Source organism: Ambystoma mexicanum, chromosome 6q, assembly GCF_040938575.1.
Source record: "Ambystoma mexicanum isolate Mex_15411 chromosome 6q, UKY_AmexF1_1, whole genome shotgun sequence".
In the NCBI taxonomy this organism is placed as follows: domain Eukaryota; kingdom Metazoa; phylum Chordata; class Amphibia; order Caudata; family Ambystomatidae; genus Ambystoma; species Ambystoma mexicanum.
Window position 1 is genome coordinate 1,474,262,206 of NC_090937.1, and position 19,270 is coordinate 1,474,281,475.

Genomic DNA, 19,270 nt, shown 5'->3' on the forward strand with positions numbered 1-19,270 from the left:
TATGGTGTCAGGCAGCCTCCCCGGTGCAGAGGGAACCGGCTATCGAAGCAATGCCTCGAGGGACCAGGCCCTGGGAGGTCATTCATGCGGACTTTGGGTCCACGTCCGTGGGCACCCACTTTCTGGCCATAGTTGGTGAGTACTCCCGGTACCCCGAGGTGGAGTTTGTGGAGTCGGTGGCATTCGAGCATGTGGTAGTCGCCGTGGAAAAGATATTTGCAACCCACAGATTTCCCCTGACGCTATGCTCGGACAATGGGTCGCCATTCCAAAGCGAGCGTTTCTCAGAATTTGTAGCCAGCTGTGGAGTCCAACATCGGAAGATATCCCCACTGTGGCCTCGAGCCAACGGCGATGCAGAAAGGCTGATGCGAACGCTAAACAAGACATTTCGGATTGCGCAAGGACAAGGTCAGCCTCTCCAACGGGCCTTGTATCTATTCCTGAGAGTGTATCGCACCACTCCACACGCATCCACTGGTGTCGCCCCGGCGGAGGCTTTATTCCGGCGATGCCCCCGGGGGCTACTGCCAGAGTTACAGGAGAAAGAACCCGGTGTGATCAACGACCAGCAGGTTGAGGCCGACCGACTGGCCAGGATCAGCCAAGAGAACTTGCGCCGGGGTCTTCGTCCCCAGCGGCTGGAACCCGGGGATGAGGTGCTTATCCGGAACCGACATCCTCACGGGAAGCTGTCCCTCCCTTACGAACCAGCGCCCCTGGATGTGGTCGACGTGAAGGGGTCGATGGTGACAGCCTCAGATGGGCGATCGGCTGTCACCCGAAATGTCAGCTTCTTCAAGAAGTTGGGGGACTCGAGAACTGAACCCCCTCTGGACCCTGGTGTCGCTGAGATACCTGAGGATGATGGGCCCCCTCTCGGTGCCCCGGCCTCTCCGATTCGAGGGACTGCTGCTGATGGACTGCCGGTGCCGGAGGTGAGCGGGAGGTACCCCCAGAGGGCTGGGCGAGGGAAACCCGCTTACCTCAGCGAGTATGTGTTGGGACAGTTGGAGAGTCATATGGAGTGAGGGGACCCGGGTGGCTGACATTAAAGGGGCATGAGCTCAGGATGGGCAAGTTGTTTTGTTGTGTGATGTGTCGTGTTTAACTAATGTTGCAATTGTGTGTCCTCCTGAAAAAGGAGGAGTGTGGCGTTGCCCCGCAAGGGCTGCGCACGCGGCGGCGTGACGTTGCACGTCGCCGCGTGCAGCTTTAATAAACGAGGCGTTCCCGGAAGCCGGCAGAGCGACCGGGGAGCCCGAAGCCGACAGACGTGTGTGAGTGAGCTCTGTCGGGTTGGGGGGCTCACGGGCACGCATGGGGGGCCAAGGACAAACCCCCAACACTGAGCATGTGCACGCATGCTCAGTCAGCAGGGTAGGATTTTTGGACACATAGCAAAAAGTGACGTTACACCGGTGCGATGGTGTCGCAATTTTGGGGGCATTTTGACTGCGGTGTTCCTTACCTGCATTAATTCACGTGTGGCACCAAAGGGGTCGCATTGGCGGCGGGAGGGGGCAATGTATACTAGTTACTGCCGCACGTTTTTGATACAGTAGGAATTTATAACCCTTCCAATACACAAGTTGCAAGTACGATGTGGTATCCTCTAACGGTACAGTTGTGTGATGCGTGCTCTTGATGGTGGACGGATGGTGGTCAGGGTAATTCTGCCTCGTGTTTGTGCGTGTGAGCAGTCTAAGCGGGGCAAAGAAGGGGTTTCAATGAAGTATTTTAAATACACCATGTTTGTTTTTCTTAACGGGTTTACACCGCGGTACAGGGAACGGGTTTCAAAGTATAATTTTGCGTCCTGTTTGTGCTTTCAAATGTTGGAGAACAACGATGCAGGGAAGGGGTGTCAGGTGCGCAGTTCAGTGCAACAGATGCCTTTTTGAATGAGTCAAACCACGGTTGGTGCGGCGAATGTTTCATGGGACAGTTTCATGCCACATGCATAATGCAAGTATTAATTTGAAGGTGGTCCGACTTTCCGATGTTTTGTTGCCTTAGGCTGCCTGGTATTGTTTGGGGGCCTCAGGTTAGTGTTCAGGAAGGACCAGTCGGGACCTTTCGTTTTAAAGTGGATATTATAGCAGAATTATGGCCGTGACACCAAAGTTCTTGTTCCGGATGGTAGAAGTTCACTGGGGAGGTTTTGAGCTAATTCGAAACAGGTGTAGGTTTTTCAATGACGCTGCATTTTCCTTTCGGGTTCAATACGAGCACCTAACTCACATATGGCCATTTGAATTTAGTTTATGTCCGCTACCCCAGTGCCAAACATTTCGAAAGGAATGGGAGGCAACTTTTACAGAGCAGGGATTTATAAGGAATGGTTCGCCCTTTGTTTCAGAACTATGTGTTGCGAATTAGGAGTAGGCATTCATGCAAAATCATCTTTTTTGAGCATGGTGAGGCGTCTTTGCGAGTTACTGTTTGCAATCCGGTCATTTGTCACTGTTTGTAAACAGGCATGTGACTTGCAGGAATTTAAACGGGTTGGCACATGGCCGCGTGGCAGGATTTATGTTGGTATACTACAAGGATGTGCTTTCAGTTGGCCGCAATTACCGTGGCTCCCAATAGTTCGGTAACAGTAATTTTTATTATTGTCTGAAAACCGCGTAAGTTGTACGCTACATGTTAATGGTGGGAGCTACAGTAAGGCACACGGTCAGGTTGCAGGGATGACATGGTTCAAACTTTATGTAAGATGCATTACATACAAAGTGCTAGGCCGAGCGAGTCCTGCAAATGGCCAATACAGTCGGTCGTTTATTCCTAAATTGGGTATCAATTTATGTTTCTTTATGGGTTTTCTTCGTTTACAACCACAATGAGGCTTCGTTGCAGGTGACCGTGTTTTGCAATGTTATGATCTGCATTCCTCAAACACCGCGTGGCAGCATGACTCCGGGCAATTGGTTTAGTGCTGCACAAGGTTGGTAAGGTGAATTACTTTTGATTGCTATTAAATACGGGATAGTTTAAAAGTAATTCCAGCGTAGCGGGAAGATTCGGTGAGTATGCGCAGCGTTACTGGAGCGAGCGCACTAATGAAAGTTCTTCTTTGTGCTTACAGGTGCCGGTGTAGGTTTCACCTCGTGTCCAGGGAAAGCTGCGGCGTGGAGAAAGTGCAGAGGTTGATCCGGAGCTGGTAAGCAGAAGCAGGATGATTCGGAGTAGGTAAGCAGAAACAGGATGATTCCGAGCAGGTAAGCAGAAGCAGGATGATCCGGAGCAGGTAAGCAGAAGCAGGATGATCCACAGCAGGTAAGCAGGAGCACGGTGAGTGTGTTGCTGATGCATCTTACAGAAAGCAACACGAAGCACTGGAAGAATCTTGGGTGTGGCTTATATAGCCAGCCACACCCGAACACTGGAGAGCTCATGGGCTTTCATGCACTTCCTGTTTGGCAACAGGAAGTGGTAACCAGGAAGTTACTACAAAAACCAGGAAGGAATTAAAAGAAGGTATCTATTAGGCCCGGCGGGGCCTCCGTAATAAAGACAGGCACACCGAGAGTAGGATACACGTCTTCTTTTATTCGGATACACTTTCTAACTGCCCGCAGGCACTCCTTCCTCCCAACGTCACGCGTCACGTGGCCGGACCACGTGACTCGACCTGTGTCTCTTAAAGAGACAGCTCAGTGTAACATCACCCCCGGACAAATGTCCTTACAACAACAACATTAACATTCTTCAACTAGGCGCATCGGTTTCTTCACGACCCGATGGGGTCGACCGTTGGCGGCTTCTCCTGGATCATCTTCTAGCTCTTGCACTCTCCTCACTCCTGGGCGAGCCAAAAATCTCGGTGGTGACCACAGCGAGTCTCTCGGGTCCGTTGGTATTGGTTCCGGATCTGGGGGATCTCGCTCCTGCTGGCCCTGACCGGTGGTGAGTTTGAACTGTGAGCAGTTCCGAGTTATTTCCCGTTCTTCGTTTTCAGCTGTTACCATGGTTCCTTTGGTGGCCGTCACGAGAAGCGGCTGTGGGGAGAACCTTGGGTCAGTCTTTCTGATCATCGTCTGTTGGACCAGTACTTCGTCTCCCACCTGGATCTCTTTCGGGCGAGCCCCTCTTTTTTCATCTGTTCGGATGCGGGCCCGTTCCTTCCGTTCCGCATCTCGCGTTAGGACTTCCGGATCTGCTTCCGGCTTGTTGTTGGGGTGTCTTATGATGCGAGTGCGAACTTGGTATTTTACCATCATCTCAGCCGGCGTCCTGTTTGTGGCCTCGTGCGGCGTGTTTCGATAGTCCCGAAGCATTCTGCACAGAGCCTGGTGAGGGTCAACATTTTCTAGTCTGGCTCTTTGTAAGGTCTTCTTGATCGATGACATGAATCTTTCGGCCATCCCGTTGGCTTGTGGCCACCTTGGTGTTATCTTCTGGTGTCTGAAGCCCAGATGCTTGGCGAAAGTTGCGAAGTCGTGACCACAGAACGGCGGGTCGTTATCCGACTTGATAACTTCTGGTATGCCCCACTCACTCACGACCTCGTCGAAGACAGCTGCTATGTGGGCGAAGGCTGTTGACGGTGACTTTTTCACAATTGGGAAGCGAGAGTGCTCGTCAATGAACAGTAGTAGGTATTCGCCGGACTCGAGGGGCCCATAAAAGTCTATTGCCACTCTTTCCCATGGGTGATCGGGGATCTGCAGTGACTGTAGTGGTGCGGGGGCTTCGGCCCTAGCTGTGCATTGACATGCCATGCAGTTTCGTACCCATCGATCTACTAGGGCGTCAAGAAATGGGAACCATACATGGCACCGAAGTTGCCGTTTGGTGTTGTCTGCCCCGCGATGGCCTTCATGGGCTGTCTTTATGATGTCCGATCGTAGGGCTGCTGGGATTATTATTCTGCACCCTCGAAGGAGTATGGACTTGTCCTTGACGGCTAGTTCGGTATGAACTTTTGCCAACCTTTCCAGTTCATCTCGATTCGCGTCCGGATGTTCCGTTAGAAGTTTCCTGTATGACTTCCATCTGTTGTGTTCTGTGAGGTTGATAGCCAATGCTATGGATGGGTCAGCAGCTGACGCCTCAGCGACTGTCTCGAGTGAAATTGCCGGGGGAAGTGCGTTTGTGGTGACATAGCTGATGTATTCTACATCTCCCTTTCGCTGTGTGGCTTTTCCTGTGGGGTGTCTCGACAAGTAGTCCGCTGGGTTGTGTTCCCCCCCCGGACGATGAATGATGTGATAGTCATATTCTTGCAGGCGGATACCCCACCGTTCAATTCGTGGCGGCATCTTCGTTCGAGGGTTGCCGAACAGTGATAGGAGGGCTTGATGGTCCGTTATTAGGGTAAACTTTTTTCCTATGACAAAGTTGTGGAAATGTTCGCATGCCCAGACTGCTGCTAGGCTTTCCTTTTCTGCCTGCGAATATGCGGACTCAGGTTTCGAGAGGGCTCTGCTGGCGTAGGCCACCACATGTCTCGGGTGGGTGTCTGTACCGTTTGTTTGGGCGAGGATGGCACCCAGCCCGACTGGACTTGCATCGACCACGATTTCAGTGTGCCAGGTGGGGTCGAAGTAGGCAAGTTTCCTGGCTTCTGCTAGGTGTTGCTTGATGGAGTCGAACGCATCTTGGCAATCAGCCGTCCAGGCGAAGAGCATCTCTTTTTGAAGGCGTTTCCTGAGCGGTTCCGTGATTGTGGCATAATGGGGTATGTATCTCGCGCAGTAACCTGCCATCCCCAGAAACGATCGCACGTCCGCTATTTGCCTTGGTTCTTGTAGGCCGAAGATTTCGCCACCTTGTCGGGATCAGGTGTCATTCCATCTGCGGAGAATATGTGCCCAAAGAACTTCAGCTTGGTCTTACTGAATCGACATTTGTCGACATTGAGCGTGAGTCCAGCGTCTTGAATGGCTTTGCAGGTGGCGCGGAGAGCTACATCGTGTTCCTCCTTTGACTTGCCAAATACCAGGATGTCGTCGCTGTAGTTAAGTGCTCCTCTGATTGGGCGAATGATTTGCCTGATGGTTTCGTGGAAAATCTCCGCGGCAGATGAAATGCCAAAGTTGAGGCGCTTGTACCGGAATAAACCATCGTGTGTGGCGAATGTTGTTATGCCTCTGGATTCTGGATGAAGTACCAGTTGGTGGTAACCCTGGTTAAGGTCTAGTTTTGAGAAAAGGGTGGACTTGTTTATCTGGACGATCATGTCCTCGATTCAGGGGCCGGGGTGTCGCTCACGCTGGATTTCGGTGTTGGCGACGCGCATGTCGACGCAGAGTCTGAGCCGTCCCCCTTCTTTTGGCACTATGACTAGTGGGGAGACCCACGGGGTCGGGCCCACTGCTGGTTCAATTATGTCATTTTCTAGGAGCTGTTGGAGTTCAGCTGACACGGCGGCTTGGAGGTGGAACCCGACTCTCCTCGGGTGCTGGGGAACTGGGCGAACTGCGGGATCAATGTGCAGTTTAACTGAGGGTCCTTTCAATTTTCCTAGGCCCTTGCAGATGAGGGGGAATTCCTTCACGATGGCGTCTTTTGATATCACGTCCATCTCTCTGGGTTCCGCTTGGATATTTGCCACGCTCTCTTTCGCTACTTGAGTTGGTTCTGATGAGTGGATCATGTCCCCATCTCGGACGTGTATGTCTATGAGTCCCAGGGAGGAGGCCGTCCTGTAGCTGAGGAGGCACCTTCCTTTCGTTGGGCTGCGAATTACGTGTATGCTTGTCATCGTGGCATGGTTGCCGTGAACGAGGTGGCGGGCGAAGAAACCAATTGATTGTAGTGGAGTGTCGGCGCCCCATTGATATATCTTGGACTCAGACGGCACTAAGGTGGGTTTCTTGGGAATCTGGTGGAACTCCTTTTCTCCCATTATGTTGACCGTTGCTCCTGAGTCAACCAGGAAACAGAATTGGTGGCCTCCTATTTCCATTGGTATCTTGGGTGCCTCGCGTGCTTGTCCTTCATCCATGATGAGGTTAACGTATTCATCTTGTCGATAGTGATCAAACTGATACTCTTCCTCTTCGGGGTGCTGTTGGTGTTGGTCCACCTCATAGTGAGATATGGGCGCTGGGGGCCCGTCGTATTCATCTCTAATGCGGGATATCTGTTCATATTGTCCGTCGCCTTGGGGTTCTTCCGAAGGGTAGACGTCTTCAACTACTCTGACATACCTTCTCGGGTTTTGTTGAAACGGGCGCGACGGATAGCCTTGGCTTTGGGGATTCCTGTAAGGTATTTTGAACTGTGGGGCGACCGGCGGTCTTTGGGTTGGGAACGGTTTGCCCTCTCTGCAGACTGATTGGAAGTGTCCCTCTCTCCCGCAGTTGCCGCATTTCTGGGACAATGCGGGGCATGTCCCTGCATGGGGATACGGCATTCCACAACGGTAACACTGGCGTTGCATTCTCGGAACAGTTGAGTAGGTGAGGTTGGGTCCTCTCTCTGTTGTCCTGGCATTATTGGCCTGCATGGCCGCGATCACCTCGTTGTTATCATGCTTGGAGGGGGTGGTGCCAGTTATTTGCGTCACTTGCTTTTCGACTCTCTCGAGGATCCTTGCCATCTGGCTGACTTCATCAATCGTGACGGGGGATTTTAAGAGTTGCTTCTTTAGCGTTTGAGATACGCACCCTTCAATCACTCGCAATCTAATGGCTTCATCTAGGGAGAATGCGTGGAACTGGCAGTTCGCACCTTTTATTCGTAGGCGGGTGATAAACTCGTCGACCGTTTCATCTGCCCTCTGTTTGCACTGATTGAAAATGTATCTTTCATAATCCCTGTTGGGTTCAATCACCAGTCTTTTGTTCAGTGCTGCAATAAGGGCTGGGAAGTCTGCTTGCTCTGCCTGCGGGATGGTTTTCAGAAGTATTTTAATGTCATTCCCTGCGAGGTTCAGAAACATGCTGCGTAGTCTTGGGGATTTCTCTTCACCCGCGGCGTCAATGAAGGTGTTGAAATCTTCCAGCCACTCGACCCACCTTGGGCCTTTGTCCGCCTGTGGCATCATGGAGAAGGGGGGTGGCATGCGCCATGCTGTGGTTGCTGTGTTCCCCGCTGGGGCGGGGGGACCCGGGGCCTGCTGATCTTGGGGTGCGCTCATAGTAGCGGTGAGCGGTGCCGTTCACTTGCGTGTGTCTGTCCCTGGGGGGGACTGTTGCCCTGGTGGCAGGTGCTGAGGGCTAGCGGGCAGCGCAGGGTGACACCCACCTTTCACCGGGGTCCTGGTGGTGGTCTCCGGAGCCTGTATGGTTTGGCGGGCGGGTGGACGTACCCTCGACGTCGGTCTCTGGCTGTGGGTGGCCGGGCCTGGGTCAGGCGTGCTGGTGGGTGCCTGGGCTTGGGATCAGGATTGACGCTGGAGCCCCCGTGGAGCTGGGCCTGGGGTCAGGCTTGTCTCTGTAGCATGCGTGGGGAGTTCGTTTTTAATATATATCAAAAAAATTTTTTTTTTTTTTTTTTTTCTTCTTTGTGGACCGCGCACGCGCCCTTCCTGTGTGTCGTGGGAACCTCGGAGGGGTGGGTTGCTGGTGGGCCGGGATCGGCGTATCGTAGGAGCCGGAGTGGAGGAGGAGGCGAGCGCTCGCAGGTTGAGCCTGTCGGCACCCGACGTGCACTGCGGAGCTCGGATGGCACCGTGGGCGGCGAGGAGGAGGAGGAGGAGGAGGACTCGGCGGCCCTGGAAGACGCCTCGTCGCCAGTTGTTAGGCCCGGCGGGGCCTCCGTAATAAAGACAGGCACACCGAGAGTAGGATACACGTCTTCTTTTATTCGGATACACTTTCTAACTGCCCGCAGGCACTCCTTCCTCCCAACGTCACGCGTCACGTGGCCGGACCACGTGACTCGACCTGTGTCTCTTAAAGAGACAGCTCAGTGTAACAGTATCTGCTATGGGTTTTTTGTGTGCCTATGCCAGGTCTGCCAAGCCTCCACCCAGCTTGCCCCGACTACATGCTTGGTACCCATGACAGCAACGTAGCATGGCGTAGACAGTGGGTCAATATTATGGTATGATTAAAACATATTGGTGGTTTGGATGGTTTAATCACGGTGCCGGTTGTATGGTTCCATTTTTCGGGTCCTTGCAGTTGAGTGATCAGCCACTCATGTATTGAGGGGTAAAGTGTGCCATTGTTCCTTACTGATCGGCACTGGCTTTCAAAAGCCACGTGTGGTTACTATTCAGGCACAACTATGGAACCATATTGGCAAAATTGTATATGTTGTAGGTTGCGGCAGTAACACAATAGTTATCAGGAATAGAGCGGGGCGCCTTACGTAGGACACAAAGGTTATGCACATGTGTTTCAAAGCTACTCATGTGCTGAAAGGTTGGGGATCGCTTTCCTTCTTTCAGCTGCAACCAGGGTTGGACGACGGTGCGGATAAAGAGTTTTATATGGTGTTTTGAAAGCATCGTGTTGGGGATTTAGAAGGGTTGCAAACACGGTGCGGGAAATGGATTTAAAGGTATTGGTTAAGGTGGCATTATGGTGCGGTTTCTCGTACAGCAAGGGGGCTGGCTTAGCGCAGGCCTGGGTTCCGTTGGTCATCAAAGGGCGGGCATTTTTATTTCAGCACGGGCGGGATTAAGCTTTTACATTTTGGGAACCGCAGTTAATTTTCGGAATCTAAATGCAGCATGTGCTTTTGTGAAGTGGTACAAACACTTTGGTGCAGGATGAAAGTCGAATGCATCAGGTAGGTTCCTGCAAGGGATTAGGGTGTGTTTGAGGCGGCGGGGCATGTTACACACGCACAATTGTTTCATTGGTCTGGGGTGAAGCTGGAAAGGAATGTAAGGTGATAGGTACGGAAGGATGGGGTATTTATAACACGCCGTTGCACAAGTGTTTCAGTGGCCTAGCAAGAAACCAGCCAGCAGTATTTATTACACGCCTTTGCACTGGTGTTCCCTTGGCCTAGCAAGAAACAAGCAAGCGAGTGCAGGACAATGCGATTTTAATGGTTTTAACCACGGGTCGTTACCGGGGGTCTATACCTGGACAAAGTGTTTTTTCAACATATGGGAATAACAAATTTTAATTTTGTACCAAAAACAGGTTTATAGGCCAGCTGGAAAGGACCACTTGTTAGTGTGCAGGAGATACAGTGGACAGCGCATATGCATCAGTAAGGGGTTTTTGTGATTGAAATACACTCCTGTTGAAAACAGCAGCAAGAAAGGTTTGCAAAAGGAACGGGTGCGGGAGTTTGGAAAGGGGAAGCAGGGGGTCAGAACCAAGATGTTGGGAGGTTTAAGTTGCAGATAATATGTTAATACCTGGTTGGTTAGTATTTAAATGAGTAAAAAGCAGGAAACAATCAGGTTAAGAGGCTTAAAGTGAGGTAGGAAATGTATGGTAATTAATTTGTTCTTTTTTCACCCAGTTCCAGGTTTGCATAGAAATGTCTCAGATAGGGTCACCGGACATGTTTTCAGGAGTGGAGATAGTTTTGGACACATTGGCCAATGAATTTGATGATGAAGCCAGGTTGTTAGCACGATTCCAGGAACAAATGCAGGGCAGAGAAAATGCTTAGCTAAGGACAAGGGCTACTTCCTCATCAGAGCATGGCGCAAGCACAAGTTTACGGTGTTCCAGACACCGCCCCGCTCACAGAGTCACCGCTGGCCAGTGTCCAGACTCCTAAGAGGGCACCAAACACCAGGCAAGGTAAGGGGCAATTGGTAGTGCCCGCAATAGAGCTGGCGGGAGCAGGTTTGGGGATCCAAGTTACACCCACCCCAAAGAAATGGGCAGCTAGGAAAAGCAGGGCGACACAGCCATTGATCAGCCCTCCACAAACACCAGAGGAACCGGTGGCCCCCATTGGAGGGCAGTGGCCAACTGGTGCTTTACGTGTGGGGGAGCCTATCCCAACTGCCCCAGTTAACGATTTATTGAGTTAATACCGGCAATGATGGCAGGGATGAGCGCTAAATTGAACAAAACACTGGGGGAAATGTTGAAGTTATTGCGTGGACCCATTTTTCCCCCTGCAGGTGCACCTAGTAATGGGTTAAGGGAAGCGAGGGGAGACCCACCTCAGCTAGCGACTGTGGGTACCATGGGGGGGGAGCACGCAACCTGGATCACGGGCATTACAGAGCCAGGCAGTATTTGGGGGTACTGGTGGAAAAAGGTAATGTCTCATCTGGGTCTGAGGTTGCGGGACAATTGCGGGTGGGTACGGGCGAGAGCACGGCAAGTACCACAGCACCAGTGTTAGGAGTGGTGGTCCCAGTACCCACAATGACCGCACCCACACCATTGGCAGCCCAGGAACCAATGGGGACAGTCAGTATGGCCAAAACTGTCACACCGGCCGTGGGCATGCCCATTCGGCCACACCCTGCCACTCCTAAAGAGTGAGCACATGCAAAGGCAATCCATTAGCAGCCACATCCAAGAATACACTTGGGGCTGCTTAATGGATGGAATGTTCAAGGTTAATGCATCCTGCTTAATGGATGGAATGTTCAAGGTTAATGCATCTGAAGTGCTGTGTCCATAATAAGCTTTTTGGTGTTAAATTGATGTTCTTGTTTACTTTTGTTCATGATCCTGGTGCCAAAGGCGCCAGGACAGTGTCCACCCAGGTCTCCTGTGCATGCGACCCTGGCATGCCTGTGCCCCTGACTTCATGACCATGACATAAAGAGGTACTGAGAAGAAACATCAGGACTGAAGAAATGATTGAGCTGGTCAAAAACAAAGAGATGCTGAGAAGATACATCAGGACTAAAGAAAGGATTGTGTTGATTAGAAACACAGATTAGAAACAAAGATTCAAAGAGATTCTGAGATGAAACATCAGGACTTGAATAGGCATTGTCTTGTCCAGGAGAAGAGAAGTAAAAGCCTGTCAGAAAGGCATACCAGGTATTGGTAAAATACAATGGGGTCTTTCATGTCTGAGTAAAAGGCCAAAGAAAAATGAACTCTCAGATTTGAGTTTGAGGTGCTTTCCCCCTCTGAGGCTGTTAGACCACATTCTGATGACTGTGAATTACTGGAAAAACACTTAAGAAAAATTCAAGCAAAGCATTGAAATAACAAAATGCACAAAAAAGAAAGTACCACGGGGTGGTATGAACCAGACCTAAAACAAGCGAAAAATAACATTAAAAATGATAAAAGCCCACCATATTCTCTGAAGCCAAAATGATGGAATACAACAATAAACTTCCAAAAAAGATGTTTGCAATGTACATCAGCCTACACAGCAGGACAGAGGGTCACTGGAATAATAGGTGCAAACATGTTGACAGGTGGGTCTGGAGCAGCTGAGGAGGCACTGGAACAATGGAGTCATGGTGGATCTGAGATGCAAAGAAGGGCACTGCAATGGGGGGCACTTTTTCGTAGTATTTCGCAAAGGTTTTTCCATTCATTTCTTTTAATGATTTTGCCAGTAGTTATTTTTTATGCCCATTTTGTATGCGAATTAACATACCATTTTTTTGCACATATAATACATTTTTCCAATGAAAGCGTTGAACAAATGCAATAGATTGCAACATTCCCAATAGTTAACCATCAGTCTTATCCAGTGAAAAACTGCCCTTTACTTTATTAAATAACAATATAGTGCCACCCTACTAGGACTTACTATCTCTCCACATGCTTTTACTTATCACTCAATGATATTCACTGTAAACGGGTGTGGGGTCAAACATACAACTTTTATTCCAATCAATTTGATTTCAACATTGTGGCCGTAACACTTGCCCTATCTCCATCAGGAAAGTTCTTTAACTCAGAAGAGTCTGGAGCGTAGCCCATGCCTGTGATGCCGGAAATGCATCGGAGGGACAGGGCCTCTGTATCCTTGTCCTTTACTGCTACGCTTTATTCAAGAGCTTCCTAAATAAGTGATACATCGAACAGCTATACAATTCATTAGCAGCAAACAGAACTCGCAACAAATGTATGGATTGAAAAACATGCTGCAAATGAAAAATGACATTTAAAATTTGCTGTATCCCATATAATTACAATGCAAGAATTAAAGGAACATATACAGATTAACACCTTCTACAAGAAATAAAGGTGATAACGAAACAACAATCACAATAATAAAGTGAACAATTTTAAATCAGAACTGCTGAAACAATTGGACATAATATACATAAAGGTATATGGAGTAAGCCATAAATAACAAACATCAAGATATATGTACTGAAAAATAATTCTTCCAATTAAAGAAACATAACTAGTCACTATGCTAGGTATACCAACTCCCGATTATTTCATGAATACAAAGGGTGAACCAAACATTCCATGAAATCGATGGAAAAAAAGATTTGTCCATTATGTTCTTGCTGCCCATGGATTGAACTTTTTTAATGAAAGAAAAACATTTCTATTGATACATTGTTTGGGTAATTATGGGCAAGAACAATCAGAATTTACCAACACTTTCTGAAGAAGATACCATTGGACTTACCTAATATGAAAAATGAATCAAAATATTAGATCGCCATTATGACAAAACAGTCAGTATTATTCTAGAAAGATATCATTTTGGCAAGAGAAAGCAAGAAGAGAATGAAACTATGAAACTGTTGAGCAATATATCACTGCTTTGCAAGGTTTTTCCACATCCTGTGATTTTGGGATTACACTTAATGAAAGCCTTTGTGATCAGTTCATGTTAGAATGCAAAGATAGCAAAATAAGAGAAAATCTTTGGGAAAAGGAAATCCTTTTTTAGACGAAGTAATTAGAGTTGCAAAAGAGGTGGAGCATACCAATAAGTGTCTGAAAGACCTTGAAAGGAGAAATGATGATGATAATAAGAAAGGGAAAATGGCACAGATTCCAGAAGTATTGGCTGTAGAGGGAAATGACTATACTAAGAAAAAAGGTTTATCAAGAAAGACATAATGGACATGAAGAAGAAATATAAAGACTAAAGACAAAGGAGAAGAACATGACAAACGTTGATGTTACAGGTGCAATAGCCGGTTTCATTTAGCTTCAAGTGATAAATGCCCAGGAGTTATGCAAGAGATTTAATAGGAAAGGGCATCTCACTAAGTTTTGTAAAACTAAAAAGGAAAACACAAATTGTTTGGAAGAACTATGTGAAAGTTTTGAAGAATGTACTTTTTTTGGTGGAAGAGGTTGTTCATTGTGAGAACAAGAATGATGATGATGCTGACAAGGAAAGGCCCATGGCTATGATAGAATTGAATAGTAAGAAACTGGAAATGGTAATTGATTCTGGTGCAAAATATACCCTATTGCCTAACTATATGTTTGAGAAAATATTTGGAACCAGTGTAAACCTAAATGTGATTGACGTTAACCCAGTGACATATGGAGGAAAGCGAATTGATCTTATTGGGTGGTTTTGGGCAGAAATGATATTTAAGGACGGGTCAGCAAAATGAAAAGTATGTGTTACAGTGAAAGGAATGCTACCACTACTAAGCTGGTCTCACCAGGTTAGATTGAAGATTAAGGTGATTGCAGCCGTGGAGGAACCCATTTATGCGGTGGATCAGGCACTAGTAGCAGCACATTTAAATACTTTTGATGACCATGTCGTATTTAGAGAACAACTGGGTCTGTTAAAAGATTTTTCTCACAAAAGTATATTGAAGCATGATGCAATACCTGTAGTACACAAATTGAGACCAGTTCCATTGAATGTAAAGCCAGCTGTAAAGGAATAACTTGAAAGATTGTTTAGTGATGGTGTGATTGAGAGAATAGACTCTTCAGAATGGGTGTCAGCTTTGGTGATAGTGTACAAACCAAATGGAAAATTGAGATTGTGCATAGACTTTAGATGTGTCAATAAATGTGTGATTCCTGATAGGCACCCGTTACCAAATATAGCTGAAATGTTAGGTACCATTGGAAATGCTAAGATTATGTTACATCCTATGTCAAGAGATATTACGGCATCCATTACCAGTGAAAGTTTGTTTCTGTGCAAAAGGTTGCCTTTTGGTCTTGTATCTGCAGTATCAGTGTTCCAACGTGTGATGTATCATCTTTTTAATCAAATGCATGGAATTTTGTGTTTTCAGGATAATTTCCTGATTTATGGTAAAGATCAAATAGAACATGATGATAAATTATACAAGGTATTAGATATATTTAAAGATGCTGGTCTTACCTTGAGTAAAGATAAATGGAAGTTCAATAGATCTACCATATCTTATTTGGGTCATGAAAAATCAGAAAAAGAACTAGACCTAAAGAGGATTTAGTTAATAATAACATCCTGAATTTTCCTAGTCCAGAAAACAAAGAGAAACGTATTTCATTTATATATGCCAAGATACTGTATCTGAGGAGGAATGGCTGACAGCAATGAATCTAGATGCAACTCTCACTAAAGTGAGGTAATTACTAAAAAGTGGTATGAAGGGTAGTGAGATTAGGAAAGGTGTATTGCCGGATGCAGTGAGACATGTATTTGATGAGTTACATTTACATGATGATTTGGTGTTAAGGAACGGAAATCTATTTCCTACTGAAGGAGTGAGGAAGTAGATATTACAAATAGCTCATGAGGGACATCAAGAGATGACCAAAACTAAGCAGAGAGTTAGACAGGATTTTTGGTGGCCTGCTGTTGATCTGGAAGTGTAAAGACTCATTTGTGATTGTTGTACCTGTGAAGACTCATCTAAGGGCTATGTAATTGGGCAGATTCCGATGACTATAACCTCAAATCCCACTATGCCGTGGGGTAGTGTTGGATTAGATATTGTAGGTCCTGTAGGAAGTCAGAGCAGTTTGAAATAATGCATGCTACTCATAGACATGCTGTCCAGGTGGGCAGAAATTGAGTGGGTGCAAAACATTTGCACCAAAGATGTGATAGCGTTTTTGGATAAAATGTTCAAACGTGAGGGATATCCACCATGATTATCACTGACAGCGGTGTACAATTGGTGTCACAAGAGATGAGTTTTTCTCTTAAGGAGAATGGAGTTAAACACAGGACAAGCTCTATCTATCATCCCCAGACTAATGGAATCGTAGAAAGATTCAATAAGGTTATTAAGAACAGCATTATGTCTGCATTAAGTGACAATACCGATTGGAAAAAGGCGGTAGAAGATACCATAGTTGCTCATAGATTTACACCACATTCCACTACAGGGACTTCACCATTTGAGTATTAAGGGGTAGGAAACCCAATACCAGTTTGTGTCCAGCATGGTTGGGCAGAGCATGTGTTAAGAATGTTGAATGTGAAGAAGTGAGCAGAAATGTGTTGCAGAGGCAGTAATATAATAAAGAGCAGTATGATGTGAGAAATGCAATTAGGGAGTCCTAAATTAAAGTTGGTGATTTGGTGAGAATAAAACGCCCAGGGGTCAATGCCAGAGGTTTAATCAAATGGTCTGATCCCATTCAAACAGTTAAAAGATTTCATGGTACCATAAAGGTATCAGGAGAGTGTGGAATCTCAATAGAGTATGTAAATGGTCAAAACAAGAGAATGATGGGAAAAGACAAGTTTAGGTTAGAAGGGAAGTGGAACAAAACAGAGACATTTAAGTTTGTAAGAATGATTGCAATAAACGTTTATGTACAAGACCATTCTGTACATCTCTGTCAGGTACTGCATTGTATATCCAAGTTAATTTCAACTTGGTAAGTAATCTGAATACTTCAACATCAAGTGTATATTTTGCTGTACATTTGTTAAATTTATTGTTGTGAGTCACTGTAAAGAAGGGAGGTGTGCAGTATTTTATTGTGTAAGTCATTAGTAATTCAATGGTGTTCTGTTTTACTTTGTTATTCATATGAACAGATGGGCTATAGGTATGGAATGTAGAATGTACTGGGAAGCCAGGATACTAGAATGTTAGAATGTATTGGTTGTAGGAATGATGCACAGGAAAGCATCAGTTATGAAGCTGTTTATGATGTGACCGGTGGGTTATTAATCTTATACTTAAGTAAACATATAAAACTACAAAAGTGGTGTGCAAAGATATTTCAGCCATATCATTTATTCACTCACAAACAATATGAGCATTGATTTTGTTTGTTTCTTTTTGTTTTTTTCTAATGGTCTCAAAACCTTTTGTTCCCACAAATTACCTGATGAACTACAATCCTGTAATTCACTGGTATGAGGTAATTCCCGGGGAACTACAGGTAAAACGACACTAAAAAGCAAAATCTTAAAAATGGGCTAAAGTATCCCCACCTGTGCTATATGAGTTGTCAACGAGGGCCTATCTGCCATATAGTGGCACAGTGCCACGGGCCAAGTGCCGTTGATGGGGCATGAAGCCCCAAAGTATTTTAGATACCTTATTACTAATGGGTACCTGGCACTTATCTACAAATCCCTGCTGTCCTTTTCACTTCCTCAACACTTTCATTTTTCTTTCGCTTTATTGTTGGTCTCCTCTACTTTTGTATATGTAATCTTTCTCCCTAATTTTTCCTTTCTGTCTTTCCTTTTTCTTTGTGTCGAGGTCCTTACCCATGCAAAGGGCCCACAAACAGCATGACCATCATGCCTCGCAGTAACTGGGGCCTAGTGGCAGCTTTGGGCGGCTGGAGCTGTTGCATGACATTTTAACAACATTACAGTCGGTTTGTCGAGTCGAGTGATATTCTCATGACTAGTAAGAAGCGATGCTGCAACCATCCTCCCCTAAGAAAAGATAATACGGGCATTTATACAGAAAGCGCAATCTCCCTTATATGCTAGTACATTTACATACACACACAAAACAGCAGATATTCCATGTATAATCAAAATGCACAAAGACTTTTGCAGTCCCCCCACCCCAAACGGCATTGGTTGCGTAGTTCCTGAGTCCGTGCAGTTATGCCTTGGCCGGGTCCGGGCACGCACTTCAGTCGTGGCTCTCGTCACACTTATCTGCTGGGTATGTTGGGTCTGGGAATGTTCTCGTTCATCGGTCTAAAGGGATAGAAAAGAGCACATATGAGGCATATCCAATGGAAATGCTGTCCACGCTTTCATCCACGTGGGCAGGGAAGGTCGCCTTTCGCCTGTCAGGTGTAAACTGCAGCCTGTGCCTCAGTGACAATATTTCTGATAGACAGCAACACTGTGCTGGGAGGAAAAGATCAAATTTTTTCTTCATGTTGTGTTCACAAACAATAAATAATAAATGTGCTCTACATGTGTGGGGACTGCTGGGACTTCTATTCGGTACCAGTGTCTGCCAACCACTGTTCAGTTACCTCACTTACTCTCTCTCTCACCGCCGCGACTGAGAGAAGGATCCCCGGGCATCTGAGCCCTTACTCCACCCAACTGCCACACGGCACACTCCACACCATCGTAGTCACCATTGTATGAACACAAGGGTCCACACCCCTGGCACCATCCTCAACTAGCACTATGACACAACCCAATCCACAACAGGCTCTAGAAACAGGGCACTAACCTCAGCGCTATATACATGTACCCACCTATCCTCATTCACCCCAATCCTACCATGGAGATAGGTTCAAGGGACATCCAGTAGGCACTATGCGCTATGCTATCAGCATGATTAAGGGACACGCCCCACAACCACTGCACTGCACCAACCACCACGGCACCAACCAGTATTAGCATGGAATCTCACCTTCATATCATCCTTGACTACCTAGGTTATTACCTCAGCAACACTTATAAGTTATATGAGGAGGGACACAAATCTTGTAGGTTTTGTTTGGTTATTTGTCCACCCATTGACTGCCCATGGCCATGCTAATTCTTATGGTCATTCCTACCCAGTTCATGCTCCTCCCCACCCAAAACACCTCGTCATGGGAACTCTGAGCCTTATCACCAAACCTTGCACTCGAAGTTGCTGCCAGAGTTTTTTTAAAGCAGTCTTCTGAGAAATAATGACTTAATTGGAGCAGTTAACGCACTACTGCTGTAATAAAAAATTCGTAACCAGTTCCGTCTTCAGCCACTTGATTTATTTGCACTATGCATGTCCTTCACTGAAGTCCTGTTAAAACAAGCATTGGCAGAGCCAAATGTTTTGGTTTGTATATGAGTATTATGGATTTGACAGGAACTGCTATTAGATGCTCAGGTACTCGCACCATTTTTCACCTGCTACCATCAATGGCCAGTTAATGCTACTATGGCAGTGCCTGGCAAGTGCCTTTCGCATGCCTAAACAAAAGCCCAAACTGTTGGCGTTGCCAATGTCTATCGTTCCATTAAACCAACAGCTCAGTTTTCATTGAGCTGTAGAATGCACTGGACAATGCAGTGTATGTTTAAGGCAAAGCTTCGTAGGACAGTC

At 46.8% G+C, this 19,270-nt stretch overlaps 1 protein-coding gene across 1 annotated transcript in view; it reads right to left on the reverse strand.

Annotated features, from left to right (window-relative positions):
• Positions 1-12,661: 12,661 nt before the first annotated feature.
• LOC138516789 (T-cell surface glycoprotein CD8 alpha chain-like) overlaps positions 12,662-19,270 on the reverse strand; it is a 179,522-nt gene continuing 172,913 nt past the window's right edge. Inside the window, exon 6 of the mRNA XM_069632187.1 lies at positions 12,662-17,916. Within this exon, the coding sequence (XP_069488288.1) occupies positions 17,871-17,916 (46 nt within the window). The 3' untranslated portion in view covers positions 12,662-17,870. The remainder of the gene's footprint in view (positions 17,917-19,270) is intronic.